The 13,649-nt window shown below is 44.4% G+C and overlaps 2 protein-coding genes across 2 annotated transcripts in view; both read left to right on the forward strand.

Moving 5' to 3' along the window:
- The window catches only part of FAM32A (family with sequence similarity 32 member A), a 3,222-nt gene extending 166 nt beyond the window's left edge, over positions 1 to 3,056 (forward strand). Inside the window, exons 2-4 of the mRNA XM_026654956.2 lie at positions 50 to 188; positions 431 to 484; positions 2,601 to 3,056. Coding sequence (XP_026510741.1) covers positions 50 to 188; positions 431 to 484; positions 2,601 to 2,669 — 262 coding nt within the window. The 3' untranslated portion in view covers positions 2,670 to 3,056. The remainder of the gene's footprint in view (positions 1 to 49; positions 189 to 430; positions 485 to 2,600) is intronic.
- A 1,471-nt stretch (positions 3,057 to 4,527) lies between these two features.
- Positions 4,528 to 13,649, forward strand: part of AP1M1 (adaptor related protein complex 1 subunit mu 1) — a 29,250-nt gene continuing 20,128 nt past the window's right edge. The window contains exons 1-5 of the mRNA XM_024194272.2: positions 4,528 to 4,633; positions 5,705 to 5,861; positions 8,898 to 8,965; positions 12,223 to 12,353; positions 13,480 to 13,627. Of these exons, the coding sequence (XP_024050040.1) occupies positions 4,592 to 4,633; positions 5,705 to 5,861; positions 8,898 to 8,965; positions 12,223 to 12,353; positions 13,480 to 13,627 (546 nt within the window). The 5' untranslated portion in view covers positions 4,528 to 4,591. The remainder of the gene's footprint in view (positions 4,634 to 5,704; positions 5,862 to 8,897; positions 8,966 to 12,222; positions 12,354 to 13,479; positions 13,628 to 13,649) is intronic.

Below are 13,649 nucleotides of genomic sequence, written 5' to 3' on the forward strand. Positions count from 1 at the left end.
GGGCTCCCTTGGCCTCTTCTCTGAAGCTGCCTGGTCTGTTTTGCTCCAGGAAGAAGAAGGCGGCTAAGGACAAAAGCAAAATCCTGGAGCAGATCGTGAGCAGTAAGAAGCAAGAGGAGGAGAAGAAGCGGGCTCTGGACAAGCGGACCCCTGCACAGCTTGCCTATGAGAAGATGCAAGAGAAAAGGGTATGGGGCCAGCTCCTTCTGAGCAGTGCTGGGGGGCGGGCAGGGAGTGGGAGAGTAATGGCTGAGGTGTGTTTGGCCTAAGTGCAACTTGATTTTACTTTAAACTTGCCTAAAGGATATTTTTGTAGTTTGCCCCAAGGCGAAGGTCAAATCTAAGTTGTGAAATGCAGACTCGGTGTGTTATGTTCACGCATGCGAAAAATGAAGTATCACAGCACTGTGTTTCTATGTTCAATTTTTAGCAAATGGAAAGAATACTGAAGAAAGCCTCCAAAACTCATAAACAAAGAGTTGAAGTAAGCAATGTTCCCTCTAATTTTTTACATTCATGTGTGGAATCAATTTTGTTATGTGCACCAATATGGAGGTGATGTGTGGTGGGGGTGGGGCTGGGGATGAGGGGTTTTGGGTGCAGGAGGGGGCTCAGGGCTGGGGTGAGGGCTCTGGGGTGGGGCTGAGGATGATGGGTTTGGGGTGCAGGCTGCCCTGGGGACAGAGGACTCCCCCAGGCCTCTCTTGCTGCAGCAGCTCTGGCCGGGCTGGGGGAGAGGTGCCTCTTCCCAGCTGTGGCAACTCCTCATCTTTGGCCCAAAGACTACTACTGTTTTTTCAGATATGGACTTTATTTAGTTTCCTGAAGATTTGACTACTGCAGTGTCCTCTGTACAGGCCTGCACGTTACATTGACCCAGAAACTTAAACTGGTACAAAATACAGCAACCTGCTTTGTAAACAGACCCCCTAGCTTGGGAGCACAGTGAGATGGTAAAACTTGAAGATGATACAGTGCTTTAGGTTCTTCAAATCTAGAGAAGACTGAAGAATTTCATAAGGACCTAATAAACTAGGTGAATGGGCAGTACAATGGGCTATGGAATTCAATATTGACAAATGCAAGGTGTAATGCATATGGTACCCATTGCTGGGTTCTAAATTAACTATTAAGTAAGGGGGGAAAGTAATCTGTGTTGGTATATATAAAGTGAATGATTGGAAATATAGAAACTAGTGGCACATCTTCACCTGAAATACTGTGTTCAGTTCTTGTCACCCTGTCATCCTATCTCAAAATACATAGCAGATGTAGAAGAGGCTCTAGAGCAGGGTTGGGCAAACTTTTTGGCTTGAGGGCCACATCTGGGTATGGAAATTATATGGTGGGCCATGAATGCTCACAAAATTATTAAATCAAGTTTATTTGAATCTTTCTGAATTGTTAAAGATACATTTTAGTGGAAATAAACATAAAACCTTACTTACTATTATAAATATACCATCATAACAACGTATTCTGATAAGTAAACCAAATTTACCACCTTTCCATGCCCTTTCTCTCTAGCCTGAATTTGTCGGGCGTCAGCTTCCAGTCATTGGAACTCATTGAGATTCACCAGCCTCCTGCTCTCAGAAATCTTCTCCCACATAGGTCCCAACAGCCCACAGCTTTGAAAACCACCACTGAGCACTTACCTAAGCCAACAAGTAGCAGGCACATGGGCTTGCACATTCCAGGCTCTGATGGCGCGTTTGGGTTGTGCAGCCGGAGTAACGTGTGCCCTCACGCCTGTCAGACTGGTCCTGAACACGCGGGAGCACTGGGCGGGCAGAGCGGGGCAAGCCCCCAACCCCGGCTGGAGCGCTGAAGCGGGGCAATGGAGCTCAAGGGTCAGATTAAAAGGTTTTTCGGGGTGGACGCGGGCCATAGTTTGCCCACCCCTGCGCTAGAGACAAGCAGCAGAAATAGAGGCATTAAGAGACTTGTATATGAAGAGAAAAATGGAGGATTAGGACTGTCCTTGTTTTGGAAAGAAGACAAGGATATTAGTGAGGTATATAAAATAGGTGGTATAGAAAGATAAATGTGTTATTTCTATGTAAGCTCTTTACATACAGGAGAAGAGGAATAGTGAATGAAATTGAAAGGCAACAGATTTACAACTGATAAAAGAAAATTAATCTGTGTAGCTCACAACCACAACTTATTGAAGTCAAGAGTTTTTACCAGGATCCAATAAAGGATTAGCCACCTATAAGGATTTCTTAAATGATACAAGGTCAAAAGCCAACCACTTGATGGGAAATTAGGTAGAAACTTTCTTTCTGGGCATTCTATTCCATAACTGTCCATTGTGGGGTTTCTTGCCCCTTTCTCTGAAGCCATCTGTTCATTCCCTCTAAAGCACCTGGCATTGGCCACTGTTGGAAGACAGAATACTGTGCTAGATGGACCATTGGTCTGACCCAGTATGGCTGCTCTTATGTTTTTATCTGGTACTGGCAGACAGTATACTATATCAGTTCTGCTAATGGTTTGATCTGGAATTGCCAAGTATAAACATGGTGGAGGAAATAGCAAGGTCAGGTATGTCAGTAATATATATCTTAAAATACCTTTTTTTTTTCCCCTCCTAGGATTTCAACAGACACTTGGATGCTCTGACTGAACATTATGACATTCCCAAAGTTAGCTGGACTAAGTGAATGTCTTCCCTTCCACAGTTTTGGATTCTGAGTAGGCTTTTTATTCAAAGGAAATGACTGCGCAAATCTCTGCTCTCCAAGTTGGATATTTTATTAACGTTATATAAACACTTGCATCCTGACACTTTTTCATTGTTCATTTAAAACTATGTTCATAGCACAGCCATCTTCTTGAACTACTAGTAAAGGCCCTGAGCCTCCACTCAGGTGCAAGGATATGGATCCTTTGCAGAGCTCTCTGCAGGATCAGGGCCAAAGGTAGTTCATGCTTATTGGAGAAATTTATCTAGTGTATTGTTCTAACATTATCTGGTAGATACCTCTTCTCTTTTTTCCTTTGAAAGGAGAACTTTGACAGTGTCCTACATAATAAACTTCATTTATGAATTCAAGGGATTATGTCGTTTGTCTACATCTAGAATTACTCTTAAATATTTCCTTGTTGCATCCTAAAACCCTTCTTAAACTGCTTGTAATTCTTCAAAATAACTATAGACCTAGAACTACAAATGAGAAATGCTTATTTACAACCTTTTTTCTGTGATTGGATTACATATGCAAGGGGAATGGTGGCACCTAGATGGTACAGTGGCAGTTATCAGCCTCACCCTGCTGAACTGATTCATATTTACAGTTCTTTAGTCCCTCATTCTGTTTTGGAAGAACACTAAGTGCCATTCTTGGTTAAAATCTTAACATATTTAATTATGAAAACAATTAAAATATTGCTCAATTAATATTAATCTTGGGAGTTAGAACATAAGAACGGCCATACTGGGTCAGACCAAAGGTCCATCCAGCCCAGATTCCTGTCTGATAGGTGCCCCAGAGGGAGTGAACCTAACTATGCTTTGAGTATGGTCTTTCAACTTGTTATGCACCCACCTTATAGTAATTTCATCTAAATAGCATTTCCCTAGTTTGCTTATGGCAATGTCATGTGGGACTGTGGCAAAAGTCTTGCTAAAATCAAGAAATACCATATCTGCTGCTTCCTCACATTAACTAGGCCAGTAACCCTGTCAAAGAAAGAAGGAGAATTCACTAATTGATACAGACAGGACAAAAGGGTGAAGGTTAGAGAGGTTAAAAAGAAAAAGTAGATAAAAGCACTCTAATGAACAGTGGTGAACAAAAGCAGAGCTGACCTAGGTTCATCTGTGGGTCAGTGTGTGCCACTCAAAGGATATGGGGTGGCAGGAACACCTGCTTCCTCCCCTAAAACGGCTTATGCCACAACGTGGGAAGTGCAGGTCTAGGCCTGGGGCGCTGTGGCCCTCCTGGGAAGCAGCAAGACACCAGCCTGTTCCTGATGCGAGGCCCTGCCCACCACAGCGCTGTCCTGCCAGTCTGTTCCATCAGCTCTCTATGGTTCCGGTCAGGCTGATGCACCACTATGCTCATTCCACCATTACTCACTTTCCTCTCCTCTGTGTAGGGTGACCAGAGAGCAAGTGTGAAAAATCGGGACACGGGCTGGGGGGTAATAGGAGCCTATATAAGAAAAAGACCCCAAAATTGGGACTGTCCCGATAAAATCCGGACAGCTGGTCACCCTACCTCTGTGGTTACCGGAACTATAGACTAGAGAAGAAAGCGAGGGCCAGAAGGGCTCGGATGAGTCTGATCCCTCAATCACTTCCGCTGCTCGCAACGTTTCCATTAGAAGGGCTCAGACAAGCGCCTCCGCCCTCGCTATAGGTCGCTCCACAGCTCTGTCATTTCGCTGACGTGCCTGCGCTCCGCCATATCCTTCCGCCCAGGCAGTGACTGCGAGCCGGTCCCGAGCCTTGCAGCTTTCTCAGGCGGCGGTGGGGGGTTGGAGAGCGGAAGCAGCCGCGGCTGAGTTTCCGGCCGGAAGTGAGATCTGGGGCGGGTTCTGGGGGCGCTGTGCCGGAAGGCGCCGAGCACCCGGGGGCGCGATGTCTGCCAGTGCCGTATACGTGCTGGACCTGAAGGGCAAGGTGAGGAGTCGGAGGGACGGGGCCTTGGGCTAAACCGGGGGTAACCCCTCCTGAGAGAGGCGTCTCCCTGGAGCCCGGCCTGAGCCTATGGAGCGGCCCCGGTCTGGGAATGGGCTCAGAGTCCGAGGAAACATGGGAGTAGAGGGGCCCGAACGGTTCTGGAGCGGGAGGGGATCTCTCTAATCTCTCCCCAGCCTTCCCCTGTTTCCTCACCTCAGCGCTGTCCTAGGGTAATATTCCCTCTCTAGCTTGCTCTGGGTGCCCCCCTGTCTGTCCTGGGGCCCTAGGATGGGGATTCCCCCCTCCCCCAATTTCCTCCACCCTGCCGTGGCGCCTCAGGTTGTGGTTACATCGTGCCGATAATGCTGCTTTGGGTTAAACTAGAAGCTTTATTTGGGCTAGACCTTGTCGGTGCTTGGATGGATGACCAGTGACCGTCCAGCTGCAATGTTGCAGGAAATGCTGATTTTAGTAGAGCGCTCTCTTCCTCCTCCACTTTCCCCTCCTGGACCCTTTTCTCCTAGTCTTTAGTGAATGAAAACTCATGCAATTTAAGGGGCACTCAGCTGCTGAAGGGTCAGATTTTGGGGTAAGTGAAATGACGATATTAACTGCTTATGGCAATTAAAAGATACCAAGACACTTTAACAAATGTTATTAGCATGCTAACTCTGGTTTCTTGACCATATTCCATTTTGGGGTAATTACATTCTGCATATCCAAATTCCTTCTGTGATTTTGTTCTGTAAGCAATATATTTTCTGTCTCTGATGTTGGTATGTGCTATTTAACAGCTGCTGTCATTCTAAAAGCTGTATTTGAGTTGTGAATGAAAGAGTCCCATGTACAGTTTGTAATTCAGTTAGTTAAGCAGTTTGGGATTCCACTGCATAAGTGTAAAGTACTGAACTGTTAAAATGTAAGTAAAATTTTACTTTATGTTGAAATTTGTCTTGTATCTTTTAATGTAACTTAAAAGTACTTCCCAAGGATCATACGTGTTGTTTTCAGATGGTAACGTCAGCATTTGTTTTTAAAACCTATTCAGATTTCTTTGCATGTATATTGCAGGTCCTCATCTGCCGGAATTACCGTGGAGATGTGGATATGTCTGAGGTGGAGCATTTCATGCCAATTCTTATGGAAAAGGAAGAAGAGGGAATGCTTTCTCCCATTCTAGCTCATGGAGGAGTTCGTTTTATGTGGATTAAACACAATAATTTATATCGTATCCTTTAAAGCGGCGGTCTCCAACCTTTTTATGCCCCAAATCACTTTTTGAATGTAAGGGAAACCCAGGATCTATTACCCTCCCTCCCCCGGTCGCTTGCTCTCCCCAACCTTCACTCACTTTCACTGGGCTGGGGTAGGGGGTTGGGGTTCATGAGGGGGTGCGGACTCTGGGCTGAAGCTGAGGGGATTCTAGTGTGGGAGGGGGCTCTGGGCTCAGCCTGGGGCAGGGGATTGGGGGGGGGGGGGGGGGGGGGCGGGCTCTGGGGGGGGGTTTGGGTGCAGGAGGGGGCTCCAGGCTGCAGCAGTGTGTTGGGGGGCAGGAGGGGGTATAGGGTGCTGGCTCTGGGAGGAGGCTCGGGCTGGCACTTGGGGTGCAGGAGGGGATTCAGGGTGCAGGAAGGGGTATGGGGTACTAGCTCCGGGAGGGGACTCAGGGCTGGGGGTTAGTGTGCAGCCTCCCGCTGGGCAGCCCTTACCTCCGGCAGCTTCTGGTTGGTGGCTGGTGTTAAGGCAGGCTCCCTGCCTACCCCGGCCCCTGCCGCTCCCGGAAGGGGCCAACGCACCCCCGTGCACCAGGGGCAAGGGCAAATGGTTCTGTGCACTGCCCCTCTCTGCAAGCACTGCCCCTGCAACTCCCATTGGCCACAGGTCCCAGTTCCCGGCCAGTGGGAGCTGTGGGGGTGGTGCTTGCAGGCAGGAGCAGCATGGAGAGGGAGACCCTTGCCCATGGGGCTGCACTGGCCACTTCCAGGAGCAGCATGGGGTTGGGGCAGGCAGGGAGCCTGCCTTAGCGGCAGCCCCACTACACCACCGGAGAGCGCGATCGACCAGGAGATCCTCTAGGATCGACCGGTTGGTGACCATTGCTTTAAAGTGTAAACCTATTAATATAGTGAAACTGATGAGCACGTTGGTGGATTTTCACAATTTGGGCTTGAATGGAATAGGGATGTAAATAACATGTAAAAACAGTAACCGATTACAATTCTATCGGTTACACGGTTAAACGTTTAACCAGGAAACTAGCGGTGCAGGGGGTGCTGCAGCACCCCCATGTTTTACGTGGGGGCCCCCCGCGGCCGGCCCCATGGCCAGCATCCGGGCGTGGGGCCAGCCACCAGGACCCTGGCAGAGTTTAATCGTTAACAGAAACTGATAATCATCAAGCTTATCAGTTAACCGGTTGAACTTTTACATCCCTAGAATGGAAGTAACATGAAAACATAGGGGAATAAGTAACATAAACTCACGAGAATGATTTTACTGATTGAGATTTACAAAGATGCAAAAAAAAAAAAAAATGTATATACATAAAAAAGGCCTTCTTCTTTTCATGTCAGACCCTGTGCTAATAATGTGTACGAGAGTGTTTAAGTGCCAATTTAATATAAGCATTTCCTGAATCTTTATTTTTGGTCTTTACCTGCTGTGACAGGTTCGGTCACAGAAACCGCCTTGGGACTGCCACCTGATATGCTGAGACTACCTCTGAGCCCATTTTCCCTGGCAGCTTGGAACTTCAGTACAGTGTCTTGTTGAGCCAGACACGCTAGCCTGCTGCAAACACAGACCCAGGTCTGAACTACATCCCCCAAAGCTGCAGGCTTAACTGAAAACAGCTTAAGAAGTGCTCCTGTCTCTAGCACCCAGATACTCAGTTCCCAATGGGATGCAAACCCCAAATAAATCCAGTTTACTCTGTATAAAGCTTATACAGGGTAAACTCATAAATTGTTCGCCTTCTATAACACTGATAGAGAGAGATGCACAGCTGTTTGGTCCCCCAAAATTAATTATTTGCTCTGGGTTAATTAATAAGTAAAAAAGTGATTTTATTAAATATAAAAAGTAGGATTTAAGTGGTTCCAAGTCATAACAGACAGAACAAAGTAAATTACCAACTAAAATAAACAAATCATGCAAGTCTAAACCTAATACAGTAGGAAACTAAATGGAGGTAAATCTCACCCTCAGAGATGTTCCAATAAGTTTCTTGGGGGGAGGGATAGCTCAGTGGTTTGAGCATTGGCCTGCTAAACCCAGGTTGTGAGTTCAATCCTTGAGGGGGCCACTTAAGGATCTGGGGCAAAATCAGTACTTGGTCCTGCTAGTGAAGGCAGGGGGCTGGACTTGATATCCTTTTGAGGTCCCTTCCAGTTCTAGGAGATAGGATATCTCCATATTATTTTTTTTTGACAGACTAGACTCCTTCCTAGTCTGGGTCCAGCAATCACTCTCACCCCCGTAGTTACTGTCGTTTGTTCTAGTTTCTTTCAGGCATCTTTTGGGGTGGAGAGGCTATCTCTTGAGCCAGCTGAAGATAAAATGGAGGGGTTTCCAGGGCCTTATGTAGTCTTTCTCTTGTGGGTGGAAACCCATTTGTTCTCCTATGTAAAATCCCCTCAACAAGATGGAGTTTGCAGTCACCTGGGCAAGTCATGTCCATGAACGATTCAGCTTTTTGCAGGCCGACGCCATTGTTTACATGTTAGTTTGAACGTTCCCAGGAAAGCTCAGATATGGATTGGCATCTCCCAAAGTCCATTGTCAGTTAAGTGTTTCTTTATTTGGCAATTACTGAGAATAGTCCTTTCTCAAGAATGCTTCACTGAGGCTACTTAGAATCAAACAAGTACATAGGCAATATTCATAACTTCGAATACAAAAATGATACACACATACAGACAGCATAATTATAACCAGCAAACTACAGCCTTCCCATAGATACCCCACTTGACCTCCTCTGTACAAGACCTGGTGCATCCATAGGACCCTGGTTGCAACAATGATCTATATGGTCACAGTTTGTCAATAACGTCACACCTCCCAATAGTTAAACAATCAGAAATGACAAAACAAAGCCAAGGATTCTCAGTATCGAAGGACTCTGGAAAGAGGAATGTTATTGCTGCTTCCTTAATGTTTGGGCCAGCTGTAATAACATAGTAAAAGGGTTTTGAAAATGTATTTAATGATACATATTTTTTTAAATGGTAACTTTAAACACCAGTTCCTGAACATACTTTTTCAGTTGTTGCTACTTCTAAGAAGAATGCTTGTGTGTCTCTGGTGTTTTCGTTTCTTTACAAGGTGGTTCAGGTGAGTATGAAATTGGTCAAGTAATCTTTGTTCAGATAACTCAACATATCTTTTATATAGAGGTAGAAATATTTTAATTTTATAGTGCTGTGCAGAAATGGCATATCTCGTTTATATGGTGGTTATGTTAAGATCTTTCTGTGTTAGCCACTAATATTTATTTTGTGTTGTACAGAACAAAGATACTGACAGAATCTTACAATATAAGAGAGAGAGATAAAATGTGAAAGTCAAAGGAAAGGCGACTTCACTGAGTTTTTGTGTGCTTTGTGGGCATTGTGGAAGAAACAATTTTTAGGAGGTATTTGAGTAATATGGTGACTTGATGAGCTGGACTAGGGAGCCTATACTGCAGTTAAGAGTCAGGAAAAGAAAAAAGAAACAAACTGGCCTTGTATTCTAGAGTGTAGGGAGCCAAAGTTCAGCAGACAAAACAATGTCTGAAATGTTGTCTGTAGATAGCTGTGTGTAAGGCCATGAGATTGGGGATGAGAATTTTAAACTCAATGCAGCATGCAGATAAATGCCAGTGGAGAAATTCAAAGATCTGGGTGTTGTGCTCAGGTTGACAGGCAAGGAAGATCGCTTTTCAGCAAGGTATTCTCCAAAACACTGGTTTTCAACCAGGGGTATGTGTACCCTTGGGGGTATGCAGAGCTCTTCCAGGGGTTACATCAATTCATCTAGATATTTGCCTTATTTTACAACAAGCTACATGAAAAGCACTAGCAAAGTCTGCATATAATTATATGGTAAAAATGAGAGAGAGCCATTTTTCAGTAAGTGTTCTGTACATTTTTTATTTTTATGTCTGATTTTGTACGCAAGTAGTTTTTAAGTGAGGTGAAATTTGGGGGTATGCAAGACAAATATGACTCCTGAAAGGGGTATAGTAGTCTGGAAAGGTTGAGAGTCACTGCTCCGAAGCATATATTTGGGAAGAAAACTGTTTTTTTTCTTTAGTGATGTTCTTAGTATGTGACTTCTGGAAGGGACTACTCTTCTAGGATAAGGCAGAGCTTGGAGGTGCTTAATGGATGCTGTATGGTACATTACAACCTCTGTGGTTAATGGTTTTTTTTCCCCTTAACCAGGGTGACAGATATGCTTCCTGGATGGAATATTTATAGGCAGGCATATTCCACATACACTGTAGTTTGTTTTGATTTTCAGGGGCCACAACCCTAATTTGCCATATAAAATACTGGCTGTGTTCATGCGTTTTTGTTAGTAGCATGTGTATAAAGCTCCAGCTAGTTTAAAAAAAAAATGGGGGAGGGAGGTGGCTATTAAATGGACATTGGAGGAAAGCACTTCTGTTTGGTGGGCAAGTTTTAAAAATAGGCATTTGGGGCCCAGTCCACTCTGAGCTGGGGCAATGTGTTTTAGCCAAAGATTACAGATATGCATAAATGTAAGGAACTGCTTGAAAGAAGAGAAGCTGAGACTGAGTTGGTTTAGATTTCCAATGCATAGGTTTTGAGGCTAAGCCCAGTGTTTATTTCAATAACTGTTATATCCCCACACACACAAATGTTAAAATAGTACTGGGGAAGGGGTGTGTGTGTGTGTGTGTCACACACTTCATAGCTTTTGTAGCTTGAGTATATTGCATACACCAGGGGCTCCTTGCAATCCTCTGTTCCCCTCACAAGATCTCTGGGTGCCACTCTTCCATCCCCCTCTTTTTCAGGGGCTCCCTGCAATTCCAGCCAGTCTTTTCCCTGCCAGGGTCTCCATGTGCCCCCCTTCTCTGTCCTCTCATACCAGGGTTCCCCCCATACCATCAGCTCTGTGCACACCACCATTCCCCTCTATGGCCTGGGCTCTGTGTGACCCATTCCCCCATTCTCCCCCCATGTCAGGGGCTCTGTGCACCCATATTCCTCCTTCTCCCCCATACCAGGATCCTCCAATCTCCCTCCCCTCCCCCGTACACACACACACCAGGTGTTCTGTGTGCCTCATTCCTCCCTCCATGCATTTTAACATCCCTCATTTTCCTCCATTGCAGGTGTTCTATGCTCCCTTCCCCATAGTAGGATCGCCTTTTCTCCCCCATAGCAGGGGGCTCTGTGTGAACACTCATTACCACCTCCCCCCCATCCAAGGGCTTTGTAAGCCTGCCTTTATCCTTCCCTGTCTTCATACCAGGCAGGGTCCCTCAATCTCCTCCCCCCATGCTGAGGGTTCTGTGTGCCACATTCCCTCCTCCCCATACCAGGGTCCCCCCATTCTCTCTCCACATTCCAATGGCTGTGTGCACTCTCCCCATTCCCCTCATGCCTCCCATTCTCCTTTCTCATGCCACTATTTTTTTTGTGAGAAGGAGAGAGAGAAGCCATTCAACATGTTAAGCTACTGGGAGTATACAGTTTTGTAGCTGTGCTGGTCCCAGGATATTAGAAAGACCAGGTGGGTGAGGCAATATCTTTTATTGGACAAATTACTGTGGTGAGAGAGAAGCTTTCAAGCTTAAACAAAGCTCTTCTTACCAACAGAAGTTGGTCCTAGGGATGTAAAATGTTCACTGGTTAACCGATAAGCATTAGTCTTACTGGTTAACCCACCTTAACGGTTAACCCTCCGGCCAGAGCGGCCCCAGCAGCCCTGCGCCGCCCAGCCATAGTGGCCCCAGTGGCCCCCGTTTAAATAGTTGAACTTGAATCGTTTAAACAGTTAACTTTTTAAACAATATTTACATCCATAGTTGGTCCAATAAAAAAAAAATCTCACCCACCTTGTGTCTCTACTGGGAGTATAAGCAGAGATGAGTAGGAGTACCTTTGTGTGTGAAGGTGTTAATGGTGCCATCAATGAATTCTTTGCAATTGTCTATAGTTCAGAGGTGCTAAAGAGCTGATGGGGCTGTATTTGTCCCCCATTTTCCCTTTTTGGGTTCTGACCATTGGTACCGAGAACATTCCCTGAAATTTTGAAATTGATTGGATGTGTTGGTCAAAAGTTATTGTTACATACAGAAATGCCATTGAATTGAGTATAAAGCCTTTGCGAGCTTGGCCAATTATGGTTGTAAAATAAAAAAACTCGTTCTAATTTGTAGTTTGAAAAAAATGAAACACTTGAAAGTCAGGAAACTTGGATTTTAAAGTTCAACAAAATACTTTAATTCTCTACTATAGCTCACCAAAATTCTTATATTTTTTTTGTATTTTCAGAAATGGAGGGTTGGAAGTAATGTGAACTAAATTTACTTTAATTTGAGACTTCAGAGTTTTCTAACGTTAACATTTCAGGTATTTTCAGAATATTTCAAGGAGTTGGAAGAAGAGAGCATTCGAGATAACTTTGTTATAATTTATGAATTGCTTGATGAGCTCATGGATTTTGGCTATCCTCAAACCACTGACAGTAAAATTTTACAAGAGTAAGTATCAGTGTACTGGCTCTTACATAAGAACGGTCATACTGGGTCAGACCAAGGTCCACCCAGCCCAGTATCGTATCTATCGACAGTGGCCAATGCCAGGTGCCCCAGTGGGAGTGAACCTAACAGGTAATGATCAAGTGATCTCTCTCCTGTCATCCATCTCCACCCTCTGACAAACAGAGGCTAAGGACACCATTCCTTACCCTTAGCCATTAATGGACTTAACCTCCATGGATTTATCTAGTTCTCTTTTAAACCCCGTTATAGTCCTAGCCTTCACAACCTCCTCAGGCAAGGAGTTCCACAGGTTGACTGTGCGCTGTGTGAAGAAGAACTTCCATTTATTTGTTTTAAACCTGCTGCCCATTAATTTAATTTGGCGGCCCCTAGTTCTTATGGGAACAAGTAAATAACTTTTCCTTATTCACTTTCTCCACACCACTCATGATTTTATATACCTCTATCATATCCCACCTTAGTCTCCTCTTTTCCAAACTGAAAAGTCCTAGCCTCTTTAATCTCTCCTCATATGGGACCCATTCCAAACCCCTAATAATTTTAGTTGCCCTTTTCTGAACTTTTTCTAATGCCAGTATATCTTTTTTGAGATGAGGAGAACACATCTGTATGCAGTATTCAAGATGTGGGCGTACCATGGATTTATATAAGGGCAATAAGATATTCTCTATCTTATTCGCTATCCCCCTTTTTTTTTTCTTCTTAAATACCAGGTGATAGATGCCTTGGGAATATTTATGAGCATAGAGATGTTAACTTGTATGACTTAAGGTTTTACTAAAGTTATTATAATGTGGGGTCAATTTGTAGGTTTTCCTTTCTTTTATCATCCTGGAAAAAAAATCAATAGGACACTTCTGTCAAAAATCTGTTAACCTTTTCCTATCTTTGTTGATGGACTGATACAGTTTCCTATTAGATACATAAACACATGATCTGACGTGACCTGGCATGAAAAGATTAGTTAATTCAAATTAAATCCTAGAAAATATTATCAGACTTTCTTTGTTTGCTGCTGACATAATAATATTTGTGACACTAAACAAATTGCTAAGCTTACAGAATGTAACTTTCATATTTTAAAAAAACTTATGTGGTTCTGAAGGTATATCACTCAAGAAGGCCACAAACTGGAAACTGGAGCGCCACGCCCACCTGCCACTGTTACCAATGCTGTTTCCTGGAGGTCGGAAGGGATAAAGTATAGGAAAAATGAAGTGTTTCTGGACGTTATAGAATCTGTTAACCTCTTGGTGGGTTTATATTTTACTTGAA

Source organism: Terrapene carolina, unplaced genomic scaffold (assembly GCF_002925995.2).
Source record: "Terrapene carolina triunguis isolate 2854851 unplaced genomic scaffold, T_m_triunguis-2.0 Scaffold194, whole genome shotgun sequence".
NCBI classification, from domain to species: domain Eukaryota; kingdom Metazoa; phylum Chordata; order Testudines; family Emydidae; genus Terrapene; species Terrapene triunguis.